A 25307-nucleotide genomic window follows, 5' to 3' on the forward strand; every position below is an offset into this window, starting at 1 on the left:
GAGTATTTTTATTTTATATCAGGATACAATGGAGGAAGCAGACATATTGCCACAGGTTTGGTTGCATAGGAAACCCAGCACTACTAGACTGGGATCAAATACATTTGATTGTGTTTAAATCTGGGGATGGATTCTGCAGTGGTTCACATCTATTAAGTCTGACTTGATTTGGTCCGATCAGATTACAGGCTGAGCGAAGACTTTCCAGACCAAAAGATGAAAAAAAGAGAAAAAAGAGAGAGGAGGGCAAAACTTTTCTCCAAGGTTAGGTTCACACTGATACAGTGGAAACCTCTAGCCACACAACAAGAGACAAAGATGACAACACAGGGCTGAGTGAGACAAGGAAAGGGACAAAGAAAGAAAGATCCTCCTGGACCTTGGTGTGAGAGCCCAGGGCCGTTGGCGAGTTCAGTTGTGGGAATGGGAGGAGTCGGAGCATAATTGATTTACAGTGACCCCGTGACAGCACTATAGGTGAAGTCATGTGCTGAATTAAATCTGTCCCTGACCTCGTCTTCGGCAGGCCAGTGTTCTTGGCTGCCCCCCGAGACCAAAAGGCAGAGCAGTGACGCATCGTTCTGAGCGCCTCCGTCCAGAGGACGGTGGCGCGTCACTTTGTGCACTGTGCGCCTATTTTTAGCGCAAATGCCAACGCTCTCTATACGTCGGGGCGTGCATTTGACGCACTGCTATTTCTGTTTGTTGGAACCCACCAAAGACACCAAATCTAAATTGAATCTGTATTCTATTTGAAATGGCATGAACTTGTGTTCTCTGCGAATAGCCCTCCATTCAATTAATGTGCAACCATGTGCTGGGTTAAATTCAACTCAACAGAATACTGCCAGTCTCTTTAAACGAGGAGAACATTGACATAAGGCCTGATTTGGTTCAACTGATCACGAGGTAATCTAATAAACTGGAAAGGGGTCTAAAAGAAAGTGCTTTCTACCCTCCCATTGTGTTTGATTTGTCCCATTGCATGGAGCAAATGAGGCCTTAACCCTCCTGCTACCTTCAAATGTAATAACATCTTTTACCCTTGGGGTCAGTTTGACCCCAGCTAATAAAACCTCCTGAAAATTATTTGAATTAATATTGTTTCCCAAGTTTAAGTGTGAGGTACTTTATGTTTGTTTGTTTACTACCCAAATAGCCCATTAAATAAATAGAAAAGTTGATATGTCTTATATGTTGTACACAGTGAATAACAGCCTGGGGTCAAATTGACCCCAAAGAACACCGATGGGTACAAGTTGTGTTCGGGACATTGAAAACATAACATCATGTGAATTCTATGTTTTCCCAGTTGTCCCCAATAAACTAGGAAAAGTCATGAAATATGAAGCAAAAATAATGATGTCAATCATTTATCTCGAGACGTCAAACATTAAATGGGGTCAAATTGACCCCAAAGGTAATCGGAGGGTTAAATGCTCCAACTGTCCTTATACTTGTAAAGCATCACATGAAATCAGATTGTGCAGGAAGCAAGGCAGGTCTTCACAGGTGAGCGGGGTTACTCACTGTCTGCCTGCGAGGAGAACACTGTGCAGCTGAGTAGAAGCAGGAGGGGCACTGCCCGGTGACGGTTCGGCCCCATGGTCCAAGTTGGCACTGCTCTCTCCTCAGTCCCCTGCTAGACACGTCCCACTCTGACAGGATCAAAGACTAACACCTGGGAGAGAAACAGGAGCACACACACATTAGTATTCAAACCCACTATCTATTTGCATATATTTGAATGAGCATAATGGCACACAGTAAAGCGGAGATATCAAGTCGCAGAGCACAACCGAAGGAGTTGGAAATGTTGCGTGTTTTTAAGAAAACCCGATGCTGGTAAGACAACAACAAGATCTTCGGTCGCGATAAACAAGGCGCCCACAAAAGCAAATCAAGCTCGGGGCTGAGGGAGTGAAGCAGATGTAACACGCACACTGCATCAGCAGACGGGTTCTGAAACAAATGGCGTCCAGTGCAACAGAGACACGGGAAGAAGGGGCAGGAACAAAAGGGGAGGACAGAGCTCAGCATTAAGCTCCTCAGCTCTGCTCTCACAATGGGGATCAGATCAAACCCAGAGGGCCTCCTGAACACGACTCCCTGAGGGCTGACGCCCACTTTGTGTTCCCCATCAAGGAATTGAAAACGGTGTCTTCCAGATGGGTTCAAATCCCACTAAGTGCCATGATCTCATAATACGACAACATGTATTCACATCCATAAACATTTACATACAACCCGCCCTAAGGGGACACGGTGGGTCAATGAACCAGCAGCAGGTGCACCACAAATTGACCATAATTAACAAAGCAATAAAACAGAGAGCATTGCTCCATCGCCATAAGTAGTGGGTGGAGACACACAAACAAACGCAATGCCTCAAATTGAACTGCAGCAGGATTGATTCTTCTTCTTTTTAGGATTAGATTTGGTGTAGGAAATGACTTGATATGAGCTGATAAGATGTGGCTGTGTGAACTAAGTTTGTTATAGCCTGCAGTTTGTTTCACTGTCCAATGCTATTATGAACAAAGTAACTGTGGATCCCCAGAAATTGAGCTAACTCCATTTCTTATCCCTACAATGTTGCCCATGGCCATCTGTGGAAGAGTAATCATAACGCTATAAAGCAGACCACAATATGGTCAGGAGAGATATCTCTATTTTGATGGAATTAAAGCAGTATCTCCAGAAGACTTCGGAAAAATTAATGAAAATGAGAAAGGTTTTTAAAGTTTTAAAGCAAGCCTACTTTTGTCTTCAAGGGCTCCTTGACAATGATTCTGCCGATTTCAGCTGCCCGGCTCAGTCTCACTGTCGACTTTATATTGGCAACTGAACAATACTGATTGCTGATATTTGTGAAAGGAGAGAGGCGCTCACAACGTGGAATATCCAGAGCTTTGGTTCGACTCAGTTCAGCTAAATACGCTTGAGCAGTGGTCCCCAAACTAAGGATACGGCCTGCCTCCATATTTCTGATTTTTTTAAATTTTATTTTTTAGTCTGGCCACGCAAATCCTAGACTAGCCCCTGTCAAATAGAACGGAATAATGGCAAAAAGGTTAGGTAAGATCCCAGAAAGGGTTATTAATATTTGGTTCTGTGTGGCTTTCTGGAAAACAATAAGTTTTTACATTTAGGCACTCCTGCGATCGTCACACTTTTTCTGTTACAAACTGACCCCGGCCCCCATCAGAGAATGGAAAAGTTATGTGGCCCTCACAGGAAAAAGTTTGGGGACCCCTGCGCTTGAGTGTCAGGTACACCAGGCCTCCAGTGTCTTGTGGTGAAAAGAACTTTCCATTCTTCAGCCTGTGGAGGTGTTGAGCGAGCCATCACACGTGGCTATTTCAATGAGTGTGTACACACACACACACGCATCGGGCAACACTTTGACCACGCTCTCTGGAAAACAAAACACTGCTCGGCGGAGATCTTAGGAAAGCCACATGACAATGGGTTCCTTTTCTTTTTCTTTCGACATCACTTGGCGAAGGATTAGACAGACATGGCGAAGTACAACGGCGTGAAGGAATGCTCCGCGTGAGTCACGGTGTCGGGGCCTCACCTGGGCACGGGTGCAGACAGGTGTCATTGACGTCCAGCTTTTCATCACTTTTTGTCACTCGTAGGAATGTGCCTCGAGGCATTCATGTCAATTTCACTGATTTCTGATGCAACACACCTTGCATCGAAGGGATTTCCCAACACTGTGTGCAGCCAACACCGTCTATCGTCAGCGAAGGTTGGAGCTGTGATTGTATCAAGCTGTGTTCTGCTTCTCCCTGCGTGTCCATTTTTGAGAAATACCCTCAAGTAATACACAATAATTTAACACCTCTGGAAAAAAGAGATTCCCTTCCATCTTCACCTTCACTTCTAATGAGAAAGCATGCAGCTGGTTGTTGAGCTGTGACAGTCTGGACAAGAAAAAGATTACGACTGGTCAGGGTGCCAAAGATCTGGATTCCAACCCCCCACTCGGCAACCCAGATGAAAGACATCCAGGCCTCATTTCTATTTTAACTTAATACCGCAAGTTAGCCTCGCAAAATTGCAACTCACATCAAGTTTGTTGGCTGGCAAATTTGTTTTGATACATATTTTTGTGTCCGCCAGCGTTGCGTTGGTTCATGTCGGTGGGGAGGGAGGGTGAGTCTGATAGAGTTGGCTCCTCGCCGTGCACCAAACCCTTGGCGGTGGAGGGATATCTTTCACAGCAGATGCCAGGGAGAGACAGATGCTTTTCATCTTCAATGAGACAAATTCCTCGAGCGAGGTCTATTCTTTATTTATATAGCTGCTTATTTATCCCAGGGCTCGGTGCCTCCCAGCTGCACGCAAATACCACGGGAGGACCCTCGCCACGATGTGCATTTGTGCTGTGGCGCCGGTGAGAGGGACAGGGCTCCCACGTGGAAATGGTGCAGCGTGATCGGGAATCTGAGCAAGTGGCTCAGCACACGGGAAACGTTGTCGGCGTGGACGGCTGCCCGTGTGAGATCGTGTGTGACTCCTTCTGTGTGGTTGATGATTTCATTCCGACGCCCCAATTCCAGCTTGAGTAAGAGAGGAGAGTGTTTATAGTTCGCCCCGCATCATTAATTCACCAGAAGATGACACCCGCATTAATAATCACAATAATTAGTCACGATGAATTCAGGAACATAATAGTTTGACAGCTTGAGTCGGTTTTTGAAATAAATACAGTTTGAAACTGCGACATTGTGGCATTCTAGCAAACACCACGATGTATCACTGCTTTCTGGTGGACAGTGCTTCTTTGTTAAAGCAAGTTAGAGAACAGAATCCGGTTTTCTTCGATGAAGGAAACAATAGACAAGACACAGTCAACGCTGTGTTACTTCCCTCCAGCTCATTATCACTCACTGTTGAAGAAACAAAAAGGCTGTGTTTGATGAATCCAAACTTAAAGTGTCCAAAGCTCACGATGAGCTCATGTTTAGGAACGGCTGTTCTGAAACACTTCACGACATTTAAGATGTAGATGGTGGTTCAGGCGGAACACGACTCGTGGCGCGACGTTGGCTTTTGAGCCAGTTTGTCAAGATGTTAAGATCTTGTATCCTATCCAGAGAAAGACAATATTACAGTGCTAAACACACGGAAACTCTAAAAGAGAAAAGGAGGTTATTAAAGTTGAAATAACTCTCACCGATTAACCACTCGTCGGGGCATCCACTCATTGACGTCCTTTAGAAAGAGGCTTTGGGGTCTTGAGTATCTGAGTAATTCTCAGTAGAGCAGTGCGTAACATATACTGTATATATATATACATGTAATAAATGCAGATCACGAAGAGGTTTAGTGAAGTAATTAAAAAGAGAACACGGGGCTGTGAACATCTCAAACTGTGGAGAACAAAAGTGCTTTTGAGTGAGGAGCATAAACAGCGCTCCTGTTTGCACATCAGGTGTCTGTCGTTCAAGTCATTACCTCCAGAGTGTGTGTGGCAAGGGAGTGGCCACCCACACAGGATCGCTCGTCGACAAGCAGACAATGACGAGATTAAACTCGGCACAGCTGCGCAGAGAGAGCGCCGAAGCTGAGTAAACACGAGTATGAAACTAACTACAGGTAGCATCTCTGCTCTCCGTCGTTCATGTTCTCTCTTTTTCTTCATCTCTATTCTGGGAGGGGGAGGGGCAGCTGAGATGTACGGCTAGCCGTGTGGGGAGCTCATCGCGGCCGTCTCGGGAGGTGATGAACCCCGACCAGAGGGGGTTGTGCAACGGCTCCATAAACACAGTGACAAGAAGTGCATTTAGACAGCGGTGTTTTGGCCCCTGATTAGTTTTCCATGCCCTAGAAGGCTAACCCGCACAAGTCTGAGCTACTTTTTTGTTTTTACCTCAGCGCTGAACACCCACCTCAAAACCCCAAGAGAACGACTGCGAGCCGACCGGCCCCGTATTGTAAAACCAAAGTGCAAAGTTACAAAGCAAGGTTTTCCCTCCAACTGAGAAAGCCTTTCTGTACACACAGACTTGATGGCGCATGTCTTTTTGTGCAGGGCTGGGACAAGGCCCTGCATTGAAGTTCACCTCACAAAGAGTAATGTCCTCAGACCTATCAAGTTTTACAGCACTTTTGTTGACAAGCTGATTCCACGGAGTTAATTGTTAACGCCTTACTGCCGAGGAGAGGACTGAGAGACTGAAAGGCAGCTATCGCAGATACATGCACTTCCTTGAGTTGAGCAATAGAAAGTAAGGATCACTTATTACGCCGACCTACGATGAAAAGACTCGTGTAATAAATCCCACAGTCGCACGTCTGCTTTCGTGGATGACTCAAAGATTCCATCAGGTAGTTCATTACAGACACTTCAAAATCTACTTGTAATAATACTACACCTACGTGAAATGCATGCAGACGTTCACAACCCGTGACACGGCGTCTCCGTGACACGCTGTGATGTAATCCGCGATGTACTCCGTGACGCATGAGTGCTGTACTTAATTCGCGGGGCACCTGATGCACTAACTTGCCTCTCCACAGAATGCAGAGACCATAGCACATCGGCTTCACCGTTTGATACAATGTCGATTGGCATTTAGTCTGGTTGGGCGAACATTTAACAAAACTCAAGCACCTCCATAAATTGCCATTGAAGCGGGGATTTACAATCACCTCTGGGGGGCTACCAATCTTTTCGGCTGCAAATCAATCTTGGAATGAAAGGTGATATGTATTACACCGATATGTATTACGCGGAGTAGAAGAGACATAGCAGAGTGCCACTTCCATTTGAATTTATTGGAGAGTGATTATTGGCGTTGTCGAGCTGCAGAGCAAGGAGAAAATGGCCTGCTCGACAAAGTGCTGGGCAAAGGGCCCGCAGTAAATCAAAAAAGCATGCTCGATGTAAAACAGACATTCATCAAATATCAGCAATGCTCTGCATACCTGCAGCAATGGAGTGGATGGAACAGCTTTCTGTAAAGTAGCAGCGACCTTCGGGGCATCATCTTGTAAAGCGTTGATGCTGAGGACGTTTGCATGGAAAACTTGTATTTATTGTTATTATTTATTATTTATTTTATCCCCTTTGTTGACATCTTTAATGTGTGCCATATTATTAGTTTTATTAATTGCTATTAACATTATAATATTGCTTTTAAGTAATTACTGTCTACCTTTCACATATTGAAAAACCCTTTGCTTTGTTATCTCTGTATTAAAAACAGGTGTATGTAAATAAAAAGTTGTCATTGATTTCGAAAAACTTCAATAATTGGTTCTAAATAAAACGGATGCAGAATGATAAAATAACAACGCTTTGCATTAAATACAGCATCTCTAAAATGTTCACAGCCCTAGTTGCCTCAGTGCAAAGACTGAAAAAAGTTACACTATTTTTGGTTTACAATGTAGAGAGTTCTACAAATGAATTACTGCTTAATTAAGAATTATTCTGTGCTATGGCCAAACATTAAATTGGCAATAGGAGCTGAGACACATTCTGAAAGGTAGATGATATAAATATATCAAAAGGAAATTCACACTGTCAAGCAAGAAGAATAGGAAAGACGTCACCACTTGATTGTTTGCTTGCAGACAGATGGTGCCATAAAATGACGAGGCAGGCAGCACAGAAGGCATGGAGCACCCCCCAGCCCCCTCACGCCACGACTTCAACCTCCCCACCCCCACCACCCCCTGGGCAGAAAGCTTTGTCTCCGCCAGTAAACGACAAACAGAGTGAAGCCTGGTGAGCAAATAAGACGAGCAAATGCAGAGCTCCGCGGATCAATAGATGACCAAACAGATGCAGTTGTTGAAGCTCAGAACCAACCAGGGATACGTCTGTAGCAACTGGAATGAGCAGGCGTATGAGCAAAATGAAAGCATTGCAGAACTACAGTCGGACATGGGTGGATAGAGAATACAAAACAAGCTGGACCCCTTGGTACAAGCAGGGCTTCTCACTGGTATTGCTCAACAAACTGTCCCTTGCTCTTTGTGTGGGAGCGTATTCATTTCCAACAGGTGGCACTTTGGCCAGGATGTTGGGCCCAACTTGTATAAGAGGGCAGGAGGGGGCTTTTGAGGGGTTCATACCATTCAGCAGGTGTCTACACTGTTCTAAATCAATTACCTCTCGTGAGTCAGTGCTTAGGGTATGGGGGTATTGTAAATCAGCTTGGTGTCAGGCCAGATTAGTGACTGTAACGGGCCGAGCGAAGCTCTTTGGCCAACAGGGACCGTCCAGAGGCCGCATGAGAACCAAGCTGTGGCCTCAGTGCTCAGGGACAGAGCAGAAACTCTGGGAATTGTTTGCAAAAATTCTTTGGTGGTGTGTGCTCATCCAACTGGACATGAGAGCAGCCCCTTATCTCTATGCAACCTTTACTGCACGGCATCCACTAAGTACGGAGGAGAGGACACGCAACCATCGCCTAAACTCACTTTATATGACTTAGTCAGTATCATACGATACTGGATGGTTTTTGGTTTGTTTAGCTTCCGAGTTAAAACGTGAATAGAACTCTATATTGACACAGTGGTTTTATTATTACAACGGAGCATGAAAAATACGCAGAGAAAACAAGCCTCAGTGGTCCAAGGTACAGAGTAACCAGCCCAGTGTTTACACAGGGAAGGGTTAGACTAACTCAGAGAAGGAAGGGAAAAGCACTTCCTATTTAACTGAGCAATTATTGCAGGGAACAGAAACGTTGGTGTCAGATTAATAGTTAAGAGCCAACAGATTTGACATGGGTTAGTTAGAGGATCCCCAAGTCCTAATCCAACTTCTTTCCTGCTTTGTATTCCAGACGGCTATCGTCTCAGCCCATCTAACTAGTGAAAAGAGGCATATTCTAATAAGCCTCTATCTCTCTCTCTCTCCCCCTCCCTCTATCTCTCTCTTACTCCCTCTCTCCCCCTCCTTCTCCGTCTCTTTCTCCCTGTCTGAGCCACGAGCCAGTCTGTTGCAGCAGATGGAACACCATATATCCCCGTCGCTCTCCGGAGGCAGGGGATTTAAAATGTAAAAGAGAGGAGTGCGGAATACACAGGGCAGAGTCGATGAAGGGCAAGAGACGTGGGGACTTTCTGTGTATCTCATGCTCATCAGAAGCTACATCTTTGTATGTTATTGCTCTGCAGCAAAATATATCCCTACTGAGTGTTTAATCCAACATTTAGTCCCGAGCAGAGAAGGGAATAATCCATTGCTAACACCCAGTTAATCTAGACCTCATTTACCAGCAAACAAAACAAACTCAACATTTTTTTTTAAACTCGAGATGAAACAGTGACTTAATGTGTAGATAAGTGGATAGAAAATGCATCTACAAAGATGTTAATAATCAACTATGATTTTAGTAAATGATCAATATTGTGTGTCATACAGTCTGCTTGGATTAGTTGCAGCTCAAAAAAAGAAATCAAGATCACAATTGATGAACCAACTGATGGCTTCTCCTGAGGCTTTCACTGTGAGTTACATTGGAAGAAAATGTGAAGTCAGACTTGACTTCTCTCCTCACCCCACGGCACCTTTCAGGTAATGAGAAAGTATCTGGACACTGTATCTGTCGCCTGGGAGTCGGATCTTTGCCCTCCATCTTTGGGTGGCAGGTTGACGGACAGGAAGAGTGAGGAACAACAGGCACAAGAGGGCGGGAGCAGTGCGATCGACTGCCAGCTGACTAGCAAGGTCCAATACCCTCACGGGTCAGAACCACAACACAACGACTTGCAGTCCACCAACGCCCCTCATTGCGACCTATGACAATCTCACTGGGGCCGATCTCGGGATCCCTTATTGCTCTCCCTTGAGTTCTTTCGACAGTAAATCTCCCCGAGCAAAGCACGGGCCTGAATTCCACTCAGTCGATCTGATGGAAACGTTTTAAAAGAGGCAACAGACACATTTAAGCCTCTGCACTTAGCGTTGTGTGCTCGGCAAGCGGTGGATACAGAACAAAGATGACATGGGGTAATACACTGTTCTTCAGAGCAATGTTCTCGAGAAAAAGGCCGCCTGAATGTACATTTAAGCCTGTGCAATCTTAAAGAAATTTCAACTGTCTCTGAGGGTACCTGACATATTAAACATTTCTGCCACTACCGCCCTGTCTTTCCGCTACGCTCTCTGCTCGTATCGTCCTATTTCTCTCAGACATTCACCTCGAGTTATTCTGAAATCCTTAGACCTTGCAGGATTTATGTATACGCTCTTCCCTGCCCCAATCCTCTTCCTCTGAGTAAAGCTGCAGATAGGGTTTACCTGCAACCGAGGCTCCCTCCAGACTATCAATTACCACCGGTGTAGAGTCACTGTTCTGCAGCTTGGCTAACACAGCAGACATATGAGGAGAACGGTCAAAGTATAAATGCCCACACCACCACGGGCATTTATTTAAATGTGTCCATGCAATCAGAACAGTGGGGTCTGCGTTTGCATTTATCAGTCTCAATAACCCCGACATCTCAGCACTACTGCCACAAATATTTGCATGTATAAAAAAAACCACTTAATTTAAATGGAAACAGTGTTGCTGAGAATCGATAAAGTATCATAAAACATAATGTGGGGATGCTTTCTATATTTTCTTACATCTATATAATATACATATTATAGAGATCCTGGCAAACTCAACACTTTACTTTGTTTTCCCCCTGTATATTTAGTATTAGTATTTAGTTTTTCGTTTTTAGTATTTAGTTTTGTGTTTTATAATTATTTTTATTAATGCTCTGATGTGCACCGCTGCTGTGATTTTTGAAATTTCCCCACTGTGGGACGAATAAAGGTATATATCATATCATATCATATATACTACTATACTTTGCATCATACTGCGTCCATTTATGAAATAAAACAAAGCACAAACACACAAGACCTGGATAAAGTATCATAAAACAGAATGCAAGACATTAAGGTCGTTGTGGTGTTAACTCGTCTCCGATGTGCTGAAAACAGGAATCTCCCCAAATGCGTCCTGACATGTCATCTCACTCTCAGACAACGATTGGAGTGAACATGAGGCCATCACACATACACAGAGACACAAAGGGACAAGACCAGTCACTCACCAGACCAGAGCCCCCCTGACACCTCAAGGGCCTCGGCCAGGTCAGCAAATGAAAAGCCATCCCAGCCAATGTTGCCGTCATCAAGCTGAAGTCCTTCCATGTACTGGTTAAAGACGATGTTCGCCAGGTCCTGTTTAACGTTGTTGAACATGTTTGGGCTCGAGGCGTCACTTTTGATTCCCGGGCTTCGTGCTTTGTTGATACAGGGAGGAAAACAGGAATCCCGGAAGGGGCATAGGCTAACATATCCTAATACAACTCTTATGGGGATCCCAGCCTGCCACGTGGCAATGCTCGGTCACGTAGTCCGTCCACACAGCCCAGTGTTCGCCTGTGAAGAAAGATCTGAGCAATTTAATTCCTTTTAAGTGAGTCATCACGTCTAGCCGTGATCATTAGGATAACATAATCGGGTCAAAAGGGTAATGAATGTGCATTAACAATGGACTGTACGGTAACTCGATGTAAAATACAACACATTTCCATCTCACCATCAGACCATTAAAACCATTATCCTCATCAGATAATGGCCAAAGGGGATTTTTTTTCCCTTGCATTGACCAATGGACAAAAATGTACTATGCATTATTTAACTGATACATAAAATTAGATTGCCTTACCAGTGATCCTAAAGCCATGTCCATGGTTTAACTGTTCATCTTAATGTGAGTTTCCAGCTATGAAATGCAAAGGGTATTTCCGATGAACTCTAATAGAAACTGGTTATCCCTCTACTTCCCCTTTCCTCAACCAGTCCTCTAGTCTACATGTCAGCCGAGGCAGCCAAGTCTCCCATGTTTACTAATGTAGAAGCAACCCCTTTATCAGGGAAGAGATTTGTCGGGAAGAGGCAGGGGATTAGCCATCAAATTACCAGGCAGACAGCATCGCTGCTCCAGGGTTGTGAAGCGGTAATCTCTGAAGCTGAAGGGGGAGATCCAGATAAAAGTTTGGGATTGGTGCTGTGGAACTCCTAACTCCAAACGGTGCACAATTCAAATATAAAAGTGTGTTTCCGGGCAGCGATCTCTCCGAAGCAAGTCCTCCCTTTCCGATCATCTAATAGAGTTTTATATCGATTCTGTCTTCTATATTGTGGCTACTTGGCGTCGTAGCCTCACACCCCCCACAATGCAAGACATTTGATAGGGCAACTCTCCCAAAGAGGAATGCTGCAGCTAGGCAGGGCTTGTGGAATTAGATTGCAGTGGCCTTGCCCATGGCTCTTACATTGTCACCCTGCTGCCCTCCCTTAAACAAGCACCGCTCTCCTCAGAGAATAGCCCCTGGACGCAGGAATGTTTCATCAACGCCTCAGCCCCCATCATCCTTACAGGGCCACAGCGGGCCAACAGGCGCTGCACAGACAGGCTATAAATAAGTCAGGCATTGTAATGAAACCAAATGAATCTCCATCCATCTTCCCAAAACAAGCCAGGGACCTCAAAGAGCCATTGGCTGTGTTTGAGGATGAGCCGCAAGATAAGAACAAAAGCCAAACGTTACACTGATGCTGAATACATCTCACGAAACCGGCCAACGTCTCAATTGCCAGTAGTACGAGTGTGGATCGCCAAAACTGAAAAGACGTACGATTCCATGAAATGATAATGTATGGATAGTGAGAAGCCGGTCCTACTTGCGACTATTTGAGATGGGCAGCAGGGGATTGCTGAAAGACAAGTCATAACAAGTGACAGGTAGGCTGATAAAGTAATCAAGCAGATGTGGAGTCCAAGCCAGGCATTTGGAGAAATTGGGAGGCTGAGCAAACAAGAGCGGTGGTAGAGGAGGAGGGATCAATCAGCCACATCAGTCCCAGAACTAAGCACCAAATAAATCAAACCTGCATTCAATTGTATTAGCTGCGCTGAACATTATGATCCACTTTAATCGACTTTAAAGAGACAGTGAGCTCAAGCTACACTGCCACATATGCACTGGGTTTTTACAGGACAATTTCTATCTGTCATTAATTGACAAGGAAAATAACATCCCCTTCACTACAATAAACCTGTGTGCCTATTTGGGTATGATCTCGTGTCAAAACCTGAACATGTGTTTAGAGAGCTTGTGTTGATGCCAAAGCATAGACACATACCGAACTTCAACCAAGTGAGTTCTCTGCTTGGGGCAACTTAGGAAAAGCGTTCTTGTCAAAACACTGCTGTTAAAGAAGAAGCCCTTCTTCCTGAACCTTCTCCTCAGCACCTGTCACATCAATGAGCGGCTGTCTGAAAGGAGGAAGTGTCACAACTGAAGAGCAGCTTCACGCAGACCGTGGCCTCTAATTGACATTGCACATTATGACATATGAAGACGTATCTGGCAGACTCAGCCTTGCCGGCATGTTCATGTTATTAAGAAGAGAACAGAAGATTGTCAATTAGGGCTTGTCATCGGAGAACAACGACTCACGCCCTTGTCAACAACAGGAAACACTTCTTGACAAAGACAAAGAAACTCCTCTCTGCTGGCGTTGTGGAGTCTGACACCTTATCATAAACAAGGCCACACTTAGGTACAACATCACAACTATGAACTTTAATAACCCAACAAAAGCGTGTCGGTTTTCTGTCCGTTCATAGTGTGAGTCATCGACAAACGTCTGGCTCCACTGACACAATCGCCTTCCCGGACATTGATCTGTGATTGTAAGCAACCTCTTCCGATGCCCCGACTGGGAATAGGGTGATTAATCAGATCCATCATGCGTCAACGGGCCATTACACATTTCCCAATTCAACGATGATTAGAAATCAAGTCCTATGGAAAAATCCATACGCTCAGCCCATAATTACTTTAGAGGAATGCGATGGGGAGAGCGGTTGAATGATTGACTGTTCCACATCGAGTAATTTATTCACAAGGAAAGACTTCAGCTTCTGCTGAGGTAGTCATTTAAATGAGGGATATTTTGTATGTTTAGTCAGGGAATCGGGAACAGCGGGAGACGAATGGCCGCAGTTGTTTCCTGTGGTCACTTGCTAGACATCCCATAATGTTTCTCCGAAACATTGCTGGCGACAAAGCGGCTGAAGCAAAGTCGTAAAAGTGGAATGAAGGGTCAGTGGCCTGCATGGACGAGGTGAAGGAGGACGACCTCCAGGTCATCCGGTGTGGACGGGGGTTGGCTGCGTTTGAACAAATCCCCACGGCTGACCGTTTGTGTCTTGTCTGTTTATGTTCCGGAGCAGCTGAACAGACCTTTTAACAAAGTGGCCACCTTGAGCTCCGCCTCAAGGTCATTTATTTTATCAAGTCTAAGTTATCACTCCGGGGCAAGACGAACAGGGCTGAGTTGTCGAGGTTGGGTTACAGTCGTGAGTCATAAACTAAAAAGGATAAGTATAAACAATAAATGATGAATTTAAAAAAGCTCAGCTTTGGTGCAACGAAGAAGAAAAAAACCTTCACAAGTTCCCGTTGCAGGGAGACAGACCCGGGGGGAAGTGTCGTCCTCTCAAAGGCCAAACTAAACGAGACAGACACCTTGTCTCCACGATGTTCTTAAGAAGCTCAAGACAGCGTTGATGGAAAAGAGCAAGTTGCAAATGGCATTTCTTTCCCCACTGACACCAGGCCTCTTGTTGAGCAACACCATTGTTGTGCAACAACGGCCTTTACTGCATTTATTGTGACCAAGAACAAGATGAACTCAGTCCAAATGTTTATTATACAAGCGTATCAAAGTTTATGTTGTACTTTAAAAAACTTTAAAAACTAAATATCTAAGACATAACTACAGATGAGTGTGACATTTACAGTGGTTTCTTTGTTTTTGTTGAAATGTCTTCAGTCGACTCTTTCCCAGAAACAACGTTTGACAAAGAATTTGTATGCAAGAAAAAGCATGGCTAATCATCTCAGTAAGAGAAGAACAACCTTTAAACATGTAAATGACCCCTTCTGACATGTACCACAGGTTAAACTTTGTTGAAGGCGAGGCCAAATATTATAAAAAATATCTCAATTTGTAACTTACAAAAGTTCTCCTCTACAATTATCTTGGATTTCAAAGCGTTTCAGTGTTCCCCTCTAAATGGAATTCTTGTTTCTGAAACTTTACCCTCCAGATTGCCACGGGAGATAAAGACAACTGGAAAAACAGGTTGTTTGGCCTCAGTGTAGGCCTAATGCGGGAGAACGTCAGGGTGCCTCACCTTAGCAGCGGTAGCTAGGGGACATTCTATGGCCCTTCTATTCAAAGTCTCCTGAATACGGAGGGGAGGGCTCGCACCAGACAGGGCAATTTGCCAGAGAGCCAGCCAATAGAGCTAAGCCAAGACGAGGTTAAACTATTGTTTTGGCTTAACAAGCAAGAGTGAGCATGGACAAAAGAAAAGGGGACAAAAGAATAGTAAGGAAATACCTTAGCATTGAAGTGTAACACATCAACTTATTCTGTTACTTTATTGGAAGAGGCAACTTGTTGAAGGTATATCCTGAGATGAAAAACACACACGCGCTCGGAATAGACCAACAAAGTTCAGCCCAGCCCATTAAAAAAAATGCACCTGTGCCTCGTCTGTTTTTAACAAGTTATACATTTGGTTTTCCAATTCACACTTACCAATGCATCTCAATAGGGTCCACTTATAAATTAATTATTGTATTCCTTATTCCAGAGAGAGCGAGCGAGAGAGAGAGAGAGAGAACGAGAGCACCCAAATCCTAGAGAGGAAAATCCAGCGGTATCCAAGAGATTATCCCTGTTTTATGAAAAAGTGTGTGAGCGAAAGTAGCCTCCGGTTCCTGCTCAGTTATTCCATTCACAGCATTTCATGAAACCAGAGGAACTGTCTTTTGGCTCCCCAGCAATACGTATCCAGCTGTGGCTACAGAGCGATGTGGCGAGGGGGAGAGATCCTTCTGAGGCAGAGCTTGTTCACACACTGAGAGCGGCGGGCGTTCGGGGACTGCCTGGGAGAAGCCAAACCCACCATGTGATGTCATTGGTGTCATGTTTCAGTGTGGAGTGGGCAGAGGCTGCGGGGCCTTACCTTTTTGAACCTCGTCCAATGAGGAACTATGTTGTCGTGCACCTGCGCGTAGAAAGGAATGGTTTGATGCACTAGGACACGCGATGTTATGTGTTGTTGCCGCTGAGAGACTTGCAGCGTATCTATTGACCAGCTTCCAGGGAGAGAACTGAACCATGACGCTAAGTATGACTGAAACTAAGGGGTAAACAAAGTGTGACGTTGAAACATACGGGACGGTGCCAATGGAATATGTCTAGGAACATGATTTGGGCATAATTAACTTGTTTGAAAATTAAAAAAACATTTTCTTTCTCAGTCCTTTGGAAGGCAATAAATATGTAAAATCCCGAATCTTAAATCGGCAAGGCGTTGAGTACGCACTCACACACACGCACACACACGCACACACGAGCTGGCTCTCACTCCCTCCGGTCAAACTCTGCTAGCCGTGGAGCTAATCATCCACAACAGATGTTCAGAAATGTTCAGTTGGATTTATGACAGCTCAGAGGAACAGCCAAGGCAGCCTCTGGTGCTGTTTTTCTCTGCCGTCCCACAAGGACTCGGGATTGCACTACGAGAGGATGTCAGCACAACCGTTCTTTCCCCCCCAAAAATTCCCTGGCTTTATGAGATGCACCATCCGAGACGACAGCGCCGTAATAGATCACAGAGCCGCGGGACCTTGGGGAGAAGTTTGCTCATTTATCCCAATAATACCGTGTGGTCTGTAACTCGACTCATCCGGCAATGCTTCAACAATGTGTCGACCCTCGACGTAATGATGGGCTTCTCCATGCATCAGCGGCATTGCTGACGCTGCGAGCTGAGACTTAGTCCGGGACACATGTAGGAGTCAGAAGAAGTCATAGATAATATGTTGCATTAATAATTCAATTATACATAACGAATATATCATAATATGTGAATACTTTCGAAGAACGGCCTTCTCGTTGGCTCGTGTCCTATGAATATAAACCGGGCACACAGTCCTGAAAAGAAATAAAGCAACAGATATTCAAAGAGGGATTCTTATGAGGGTTTCCACAAAAAGCAGCGATGTTGAATGTCTTCGATGCCTAAACTCTGCTGAAGGAAATGGCGACTCGCAATGTGTTCTAGATTTCTCTTTGTTGTTAACAATGGGAGTCTTATTTCACTGGAGGCTGCAGATCCGTGCATGCCACTGACTTTTCAGCAAGATAAAGAATTGTTTTATCTTTAACGTTCTTCTCGTTGAAGACAAATGGTATGCGGGCCATATCATTTCAAGGTAATTCGATTTGTTTGGCCGAACATTCACTATAAATATATTCCATCTTACGAATAAAAAGAAAGGGATCTTGAGCATGCAGCATTTACAAAAGCTTTCTCACGTTTAAATCACATTTATCTGCACAAATGAGAACAAGCAATCTGGATATGTTGGAGGCCTATTTTTCCTTTCAAACTCGTGAGAGTTTGAGAGAACCGTCTGGAGAATAATTATTACACCCACGCACCTCCTGAGGAGAAAAGAAGAAAGTATTTTTGTGGGTGTTAAGAGTCTGCGCCAACTCAAATGTCACATTCCCCCGAGATCAAATCGCTGAGCAAATCACACAGTGGTAGAAGTAAAGAGTATTGGCTGGTGGTCTTAACAGCAGAATGGGAGAGGAAAGTAATTGTCGACTAATGCAATGTATGTGTCAGTTGCACAACATGAGCCTTTTCATCTCCAGTGCAGGCTTATTTCATGTTCGCACAAAGGAAAACTGAACACACAGATGGACTGCAGCAGTAACCCTCCACGCACGGTGAAAACCGTCGTCTCCAGTGAGTTTCTGGAGCTCGGGCAGTTTGAGGACTTATCTTTTGTCTCACACCCCCCCAAGCACTTGAATAGAATTGGAAACAGCCCCGACCAAGTCAGATAATTTATATTATTGTGACAACCAACCATCCCCCACTAATTTCATTAGACAGAAAAAAAGGTTGACAACCTCTTCAATCTGAAAGCGCCTAACCCTTTCCCTGATTTAAGCCTGTCTGCCAACGGTTGCCTTTAATGGATTCGCGTGAAAAATTGCTTTTGTAAGACCAATATTTTGGGCTGTTCAGGCTTTATTTTTTGGAGTTATTGTATGTAGAAATCGTGCAGCTCCAGGGTTATCTGCAGGTGAAGGGCACCTGGATCAAGCCGGACACCTCAGGTCCTGTGTCCTCTGTGCTGACCCGAGGTCTGCCCCCTCTGACAAGTCCACCAAACATCTTAACAAGGTTCAGCGTCACGGTAAGAAAATAACTTTCTTGGTCTGTCAATTGACTGAATAAATGATAAGAATCTTTACAAGATTATACTGTATCGACTGCATTTTGAAACAGTAAGAAACCTCATAGTGTTATCTATCCAGTCATGTTAAAGAAACATCCAGTTAATTGCTTCCAGATAAATGTGCTTCATGTCCCCATTCAGCAGGGGTCACTGACGAACACAACGCTGGCCGCTTGCCAGTGAAGAAATGCTGACCTGTGTTGTAAACACTGAGCTGTGAAAGTCAGTGTGCTGCAGCTGATGGGCTCTTAAGACTGGGACTGTGTTGTTATGACCGAAAGAACAGCTGGGCAACACCTGTTCGCTTACAATTCCTGCCCGATTCTCAATTTACCGACGCTTGGCTACTATCGTTGACCGTTTGTTCGCTAATTTCCCTCCAGATTGTGAATCTGTATCAGGTACTACTTAATCCACGTAAGATCTCCTCAGCTTGTGATCTAGGACAAGTCGAGCTCGCTAGCAGGAAGCATGTGAAAGCGATTCGTCTAATCAAACTACAGGTCCTTTTTCTCAGGCAGGCTACTACATTATGTTTATCTCCCATCAGTTAACAGAATAAAAGAGCAGCATTTGCAGAGAGAAGATAGTTAAAAGCACAAAGTGGTTATCTTTAGGATACGACGTAATCTCTCTCTGAGCAACACTAAAAGGATTGAAAAAGTCCTGTGAGCATTAGACTTCTGCACCGCAGGCCGAGCACCAAGGGCACACTTTTGGCCCGCAGTTGTTTCTCGTGACCGACTACAGATAACACACCGGCTCCAGCGCTGAGGGGGAAGGTGGTGGTACATGGCGGCAGGAGGTGTGAAGAGAGAAGGACAGTGGGAAACAGAGCACACACAAAATAAGATAAGATTGGCTTCTCGGCGCTGACCTTCAGCGAGCCTCTGTGTGTGTGTGTGTGTGTGTGTGTGTGTGTGTGTGTGTGTGTGTAGAGCATGTGAAATGGTGCATGTGTCCTTGTGCCTCTGTGTCTGTGTGCATAGCGGTGGCTGCATGTTGCTGCATGCCGACATCGACATGTTGGCTACCAACAGAATAAGAGCACGGAATAAAGAAAGATGACTATGGGAGGGGGGGGGGGAGCACATATTCTCCTGCTCCTCTTGGAAAATCAAAAACAACAAGCCTCCTCCCATTACACTCTGATACCGGCAACTGGCGGGCCCGCTCTCTGAGGGGAACGGCAGAGCATGCCGCCGAACGCTCGAGACAAATCATTTTTATCCGGGACCCTGGCAGCTGTTGACAAACCGGGGGTGCATTTAGATAGCCCAATTAAAATGGGGAAATGAAGCGCCATCGAGGCCCTTTACAACACCGCGCCCGCTCTCCGCCCTCTGGCCCCGCCTGCGCTCAGCCGCCCCAGAGATGGACGCCTTGCACGCTGCACGGGGGCGGCAATGAAAGCAAAGACGCGGGTGACTCAGAAAAGTCGCTCTGAGGTGAAATCGGCACCGGGGGAGGGGGTGCGGTGTGTTTGTGGGAGGCGAGGACGAGCCCGACTGACGAAGCATTGTTTGCTTTTATGGTCATTTAAATCCCAAATGGGCAGCAAGGCATATAGAGGGGTCAAGAACAGTGTGCAAGACAACTCTGTGCAACTTCAAAGGGGACGTTGGCAATCGATGCTCTGGATGCTGGCTCCATTTGTCCAAACGTATGCTAGCGGCTGACCTTCAATGTCATCCACTGCCTCCTCTCAAACCTGCATGGTTCACTTCTTTTCTCGTCTCATTTCAGACCTCTATTTGTCTTTTTGATCAATGATCATTTTGCGGAGATTTTTTGGAACAGATCAGCACTGCAGTTCCCTTCAAAGTGTATTGAAAGGTTCCACGGCCAGGATAGAGCAACATGTCTCACCTTGCATGCAGGTGGAGAGCGGGAGAAGAGCGCCCTCGTTCGTTTCCCAATCAAGGAAAAGTCAGCGCGGGGAAAGAGAAACGCCGCGGCCAGCTGTTCAGCAGTGTTCAATTTCACAAGCTGTCATCAACAGAGCCACACGAGCCCTTTCTGCTTCTTTTACGGTGCGTTTCTAACTGAATATTTCCAAGCCTCATCGCTGTCATTGATGCCCGGCAGTTTGTAAAGGGAAGTCTCTCAAGTCATCCTAAGAGAATGAGGATAACCACCACCAATGTGTCGGCTTCAGAGGTTAAGAGAACAATATGACATTCTTTTTTTCGGGCGCATCTTCTCTCTGAACCTGCTATGCCCATCGAGAGAATCAAGGGAGATGTGATGTAGAAACCAGCGTCAACACAAAACGTTCCCCTGAGCGCGCAGTGTGGGGAAGAACAAGGCAACAGGATCCAAGCAGGGGCCACATTCTGCAGGGCCCCGGATGTGTCGGGAGACTTTGATGAATCTGAACAACTTGCAGCGAGACGTCGCTCCAAAAAGCTCCCCAGAGCAGCCGCTCCCAACCGGAGGAGGCTACGTTTTGTCTCTGACAAGACAGACTTCCAGATGCTTTCCGACGATAAACGTGTGCCTCACAGAGGAGACGGTGTTTGTTCTCAGGAAGACAAGAAGCCTGACTGGATACAGTGAAAGGTGTCAGATGCGCTTCAAATCCACTCGGTTCTTCCCGGATGTTCAAAGTCAATATGTTCAACCGCACGATAAACCACCGCGTATGAATCTGTCAGGTTTCTCTGAAATGGCTTTCCAGACAAACAAACCGGGCGCGTCCTAATAAGCATTTGATTTGGCCAACGACTGACTATTGGCACACGGGAAAAACCACTCGGACGCGATGGGATGCATTCAAAAGTGCAAATCAATTTGAGTATTGTTTGTTAACAGCTCTCATTAGGACATATTTGAGAGCTTGCACCAGAGTGCATCACTTGGGGGGGGAAGGATGCTTCGACTGCTAAAAGGAATTACACCACAAATTAGGAGTTCGCTTCCTGCACGAGGAACTGATAATGGTAAATAAAAGTCGCAATGGCTTAGGCTTTGTGAAGACAGTTTATTAGCTTAAAATGTATATATATAGCCTCAATACATGTTTATACCAACATGTTGGAATTCAAAAGTGTGTATCCAATATTATTCAGAACATTATTCCTCGAGTTACCAACTTTAATGTCAAAATAAATGATCAAATCTTTTGCCGCAAATAAAAATGTGACCCACAAACACGCCTACACACACACACACACACACACGAAAAGCCTGCCAAATAAAAGAGCAATCCATCACTCCTGCCATTTTGCATTTTCAGGGTCCTTCTCTTCAACAATGGCTTGACTGACAGCGAGATAAGGGTCCCCTGCTGACTGAAACAGGAAACACACAAAAGCTCAAACAAACTGAAACGCTACGACGTTTTGTGGAAATAAGCATTCAGTATTCAAGGTTATACTAATACAAAAAAGTCTTATTCAAACAAAGATTTGTGATTTTAAAAGTGAAAAATCTTAAAAGCAAAATAAAAACATAAACTCCACCTCTATATTGAAGAGCTATCAGATATCACAAGAGTGAGGTGATACGTGTGCAGCAGTAGAACACACTGAGTATTTGAACGCACTTAATAAATAACTAAATAACTGACCAAAGCTCAACATTAATCTGAGTTTATTACCATTTTAAAGGAAACCTCAGAGATGTTCTCTTCATTAACCATTCACAGTTGGGAGTAACAAATGGACTTCAGGCGTCTGACGAGAAAGCTAGCCCAAAAATAATTAAGGAAATTAAAAATTCAACATAAAACTTCTTATTATAGCATCAGTGCCTCGTGAATTTATAGAGAAAACATGAGTGGATTAATTTGAGTGCTAATGGGGTTAGAAAGCCAGTCCTTTCCCGTTCCTCCCATTCCCCTTTATTTAGTCATTTAAGATTCACACCTTCTATTACTTACCTCTGGGATTTCTGGTGCATGGCAGATCAGCCAAACTGGGTCCAGGGTATCGGCCTCGATAGGAATAAAAGAGGAATCTGAGGCTAAGGGAGCAAACTAATAATGGCAGAGGTCTGAGTTTAAGTGCTCCAGGGGGAAAGAACAATTCCTCCAACAGTCCACCGTCCGCTGTGCTGTTCTTTCTCCTTCACGGGGAGGTTTCTCCAAATGTAGAAGCACCAGAGTGCAGTGCTCTTTGAGAGGGTGACACACATTGACCTCACAAACATGTGTACTTTGGAAACCTACTCAGGGGAAAAAAATCCACCATACTAAAATCACAAGTACACATGTTAACGACCCATCGTAGGGATTTCCATTGACAAATATTTGATGTATAATTCTGTTTCATATAATTCTGTTGGAAAACGTATGATAATCAAACAGCTAAAAAAAATCTCTCAGAATGCCTTCCTTGTAGTGTTTCAGTCTCCTGCCCGAGAACACAACGTCTATTCTTAAAACCTCTGGCAGTCTGACCGTCAAGTCAGGCCAACTGTCAGGTCACTCTCCAGTGGATAGTGTGAGGTAAAAACCAAGCCGCTAGTTACACAGGCTCCTTTTGACTCAAAGTGTAATGCAGTTTGTATTATAGAAAGTAGATGCAAAGTTATTTGAATGAATGCAATATAATCAAGAGTTCATGTAACACTGACTCCTGAGGTATAAAATGTCTTTCAAGTGCAAAACAAAAGACACATTTGCATGCGGCTCAAGTTAAAACACTTCTTCTAAAATTAAATTTGATAGATTGTTTTTTTGTCACGCGTTTTGCAGCAGCAAGTGTCTTCGGTGGGTGCGGCAATGGGATCAACATTCCTGGAGTTACTAAATTCCATTAGGCTCCCTCCTGTCTGAGCCACCAGCATGGCGTTAACAGGGCCCCCATGCGGGCCACACTGAGGCACTCTGGAACAATCTCCACTACCTGCAGCAATCAAATATTTCAGGACGAGGTCAAAGCCATACTGCAGGTCACACTATTTCTACCCCGTAAACACAGCGTGCCATCATGACATCATGATCACAGATTGGACTTCAGGAGGCTGTCAGGTTCTTGTGACGGGGTGAGGCTCAGGCGCAGAGAGACAGGCTGGACGCAATACAAATAACAGAAAAAGGCACTCTTTAATGAGGCAAAACAGTTTACAAAAAACAACAAGGTCCAAAAGGGGCAGGCAGAGAATCCAGGTTCAGGGCAGGCAGAGTCAAACAGACAGAACCAGGAACACGGACAGGACGACGGGAAAAGGACACAAAACTATAGACGACAATCCTACAGGACACAAGGGAAAGACTGACACAATATATAGGGGGGGAAACAGGTGTACGACATCAGACAGTAACGAGACAAGAGTGGCTGAGGGCAGGTGCAGGGAATTAAACAATTAAGACAGAGAAGACACAGAGGAGACATAGGAGAAACAGAACAGGGTGTTACAGAGGCGCTGCGTGGTTTAACCCTTGTGTTGCCTTCGGGTCAATATGACTCGATTCAATGTTTAACCCTCCTGTTACCTTTATATTTACAAACATATTTTACCCTTGAGGTCAATATGACCCCAGCTATTAAAATCTCCAGAAAATTATTAGAATTAATATTGTTTTCCAAGTTTAAGTGTGAGGTACTTTATGTTTGTTTGTTGACTCCCGAAAGAACACCGACATTAAACATTGAATCGGGTCAAATTGACCCGAAGGCGACAGGAGGGTTAAATATTGAATCGGGTCAAAATGACCCGAAGGCAACACAAGGGTTAAAGGAAGGCTGTCAAAAAAGGAATGGCCCCTCCTCCTCTTTCCACAAGCCTATCTCTCTGCAGCCACGGAGCTGATCCCATCGGACTGGCCCAAACTGAAATGGGAGGTGAACCGTGATGTCATTTCCTCCAGCGTCTCCGAGTGCGCTTCGCCTGGCGTTCGCCTATAAAGAATCTTCCCGCTGGGAAAATGTTCAGATCACTTCTGATGTCTGTAATGAGTTGTGCCACTCCGGTTGTTTCTCTGACAATATGAAGAAAAGCACGAGAGGAGACAGACGCCACCTCTCCGTCACTGTGCTTCCAGGGTTGCACTTGTCTTCCCAATGAGACCTTTGATGTTTGAATGTGGCAAAGGTGAACAAAAAACATCTGCCCAATGCTGATGTTTCCACACTCAAGGACGAATACTTGCAACGTCGAGACTGTAGTCACGCCGGCGTCCGCTTTAAAGGGACGCGACAGTTTTGCAATCTTACAGAAGGGCAATTGGCTAACAAGGTTTCAACAACAGGAAGACTATAAAAATATAAGTATTCTTATGCTGGTCTCATTTGTCAAACAGCATGATTTATGCTTTAAGTATTTCATTGTATTTACTACCAGGCTTGGGTTTATGCTGGAGGGCTCAGTGGGTAACACATTATTATGTTAAAGGGGGGGTTGAACATTTTAAAAGTTTCTAAATGTCCCTCCCAACTATTTAATAGCATAATGCAATCAAATCCCTGCAATAAAAGTGCCAGCATTGTGCTCTGCTTTGTTAACATCTTCACATAGACATTATTTATTGTTAGGCTACACTATTAGATTCCATGACATTGTACAGTTGTATTATTATATCCAACCGCTGTTTATTAATCCAGTGTTGGCCATGTATTCCTGGGGATAATAACTCTTCTGGAAACCCCTATGTCTGATTTTCCTCAGTAACGGTTTAGAAGTTGTTGTCACCATATGGCCAATACTTGTGGGTGGACAAGCCACCATGGCAGAGAAATTTGTTCACTGCTGAATTCAAGTAACCCTGTGTCCCTTAAGTGACTATGCAAATTGGCAATTTAAATCAAGTAGCTAAACAGTAGCTCAATAATACAAGTGGGGGAATGAGAAAAGTCTCTGGGGGTAAATATGACTAAAATTCTAAGTAGCAAGTTGGTCAGCCACATCAAATCTTAACAATTAAAAGTGTCTGGGGTGTCACATTAGCTCAATGCACTTATTTAAATAGTAAGCTTATTTAA

At 44.7% G+C, this 25307-nt stretch overlaps 1 protein-coding gene across 12 annotated transcripts in view; it reads right to left on the reverse strand.

Moving 5' to 3' along the window:
* The window catches only part of LOC130198577 (receptor-type tyrosine-protein phosphatase F), a 157131-nt gene that overhangs the window by 104809 nt on the left and 27015 nt on the right, over positions 1 to 25307 (reverse strand). For 10 of the 12 annotated variants that reach the window (XM_056421796.1, XM_056421793.1, XM_056421797.1 and 7 more), the window contains exons 1-2: positions 15656 to 15945; positions 1531 to 1681 (exon numbers count right to left, since the gene is read on the reverse strand). In XM_056421796.1, the coding sequence (XP_056277771.1) occupies positions 1531 to 1606 (76 nt within the window). In that variant the 5' untranslated portion in view covers positions 1607 to 1681; positions 15656 to 15945. Of the gene's footprint in view, positions 1 to 1530; positions 1682 to 15655; positions 15946 to 22264; positions 22393 to 25307 lie in introns of those variants that run through there. The other 2 variants (XM_056421786.1, XM_056421785.1) reach the window with 2 other exon arrangements.

Source organism: Pseudoliparis swirei, chromosome 8 (genome assembly GCF_029220125.1).
Source record: "Pseudoliparis swirei isolate HS2019 ecotype Mariana Trench chromosome 8, NWPU_hadal_v1, whole genome shotgun sequence".
Lineage (NCBI taxonomy): Eukaryota > Metazoa > Chordata > Actinopteri > Perciformes > Liparidae > Pseudoliparis > Pseudoliparis swirei.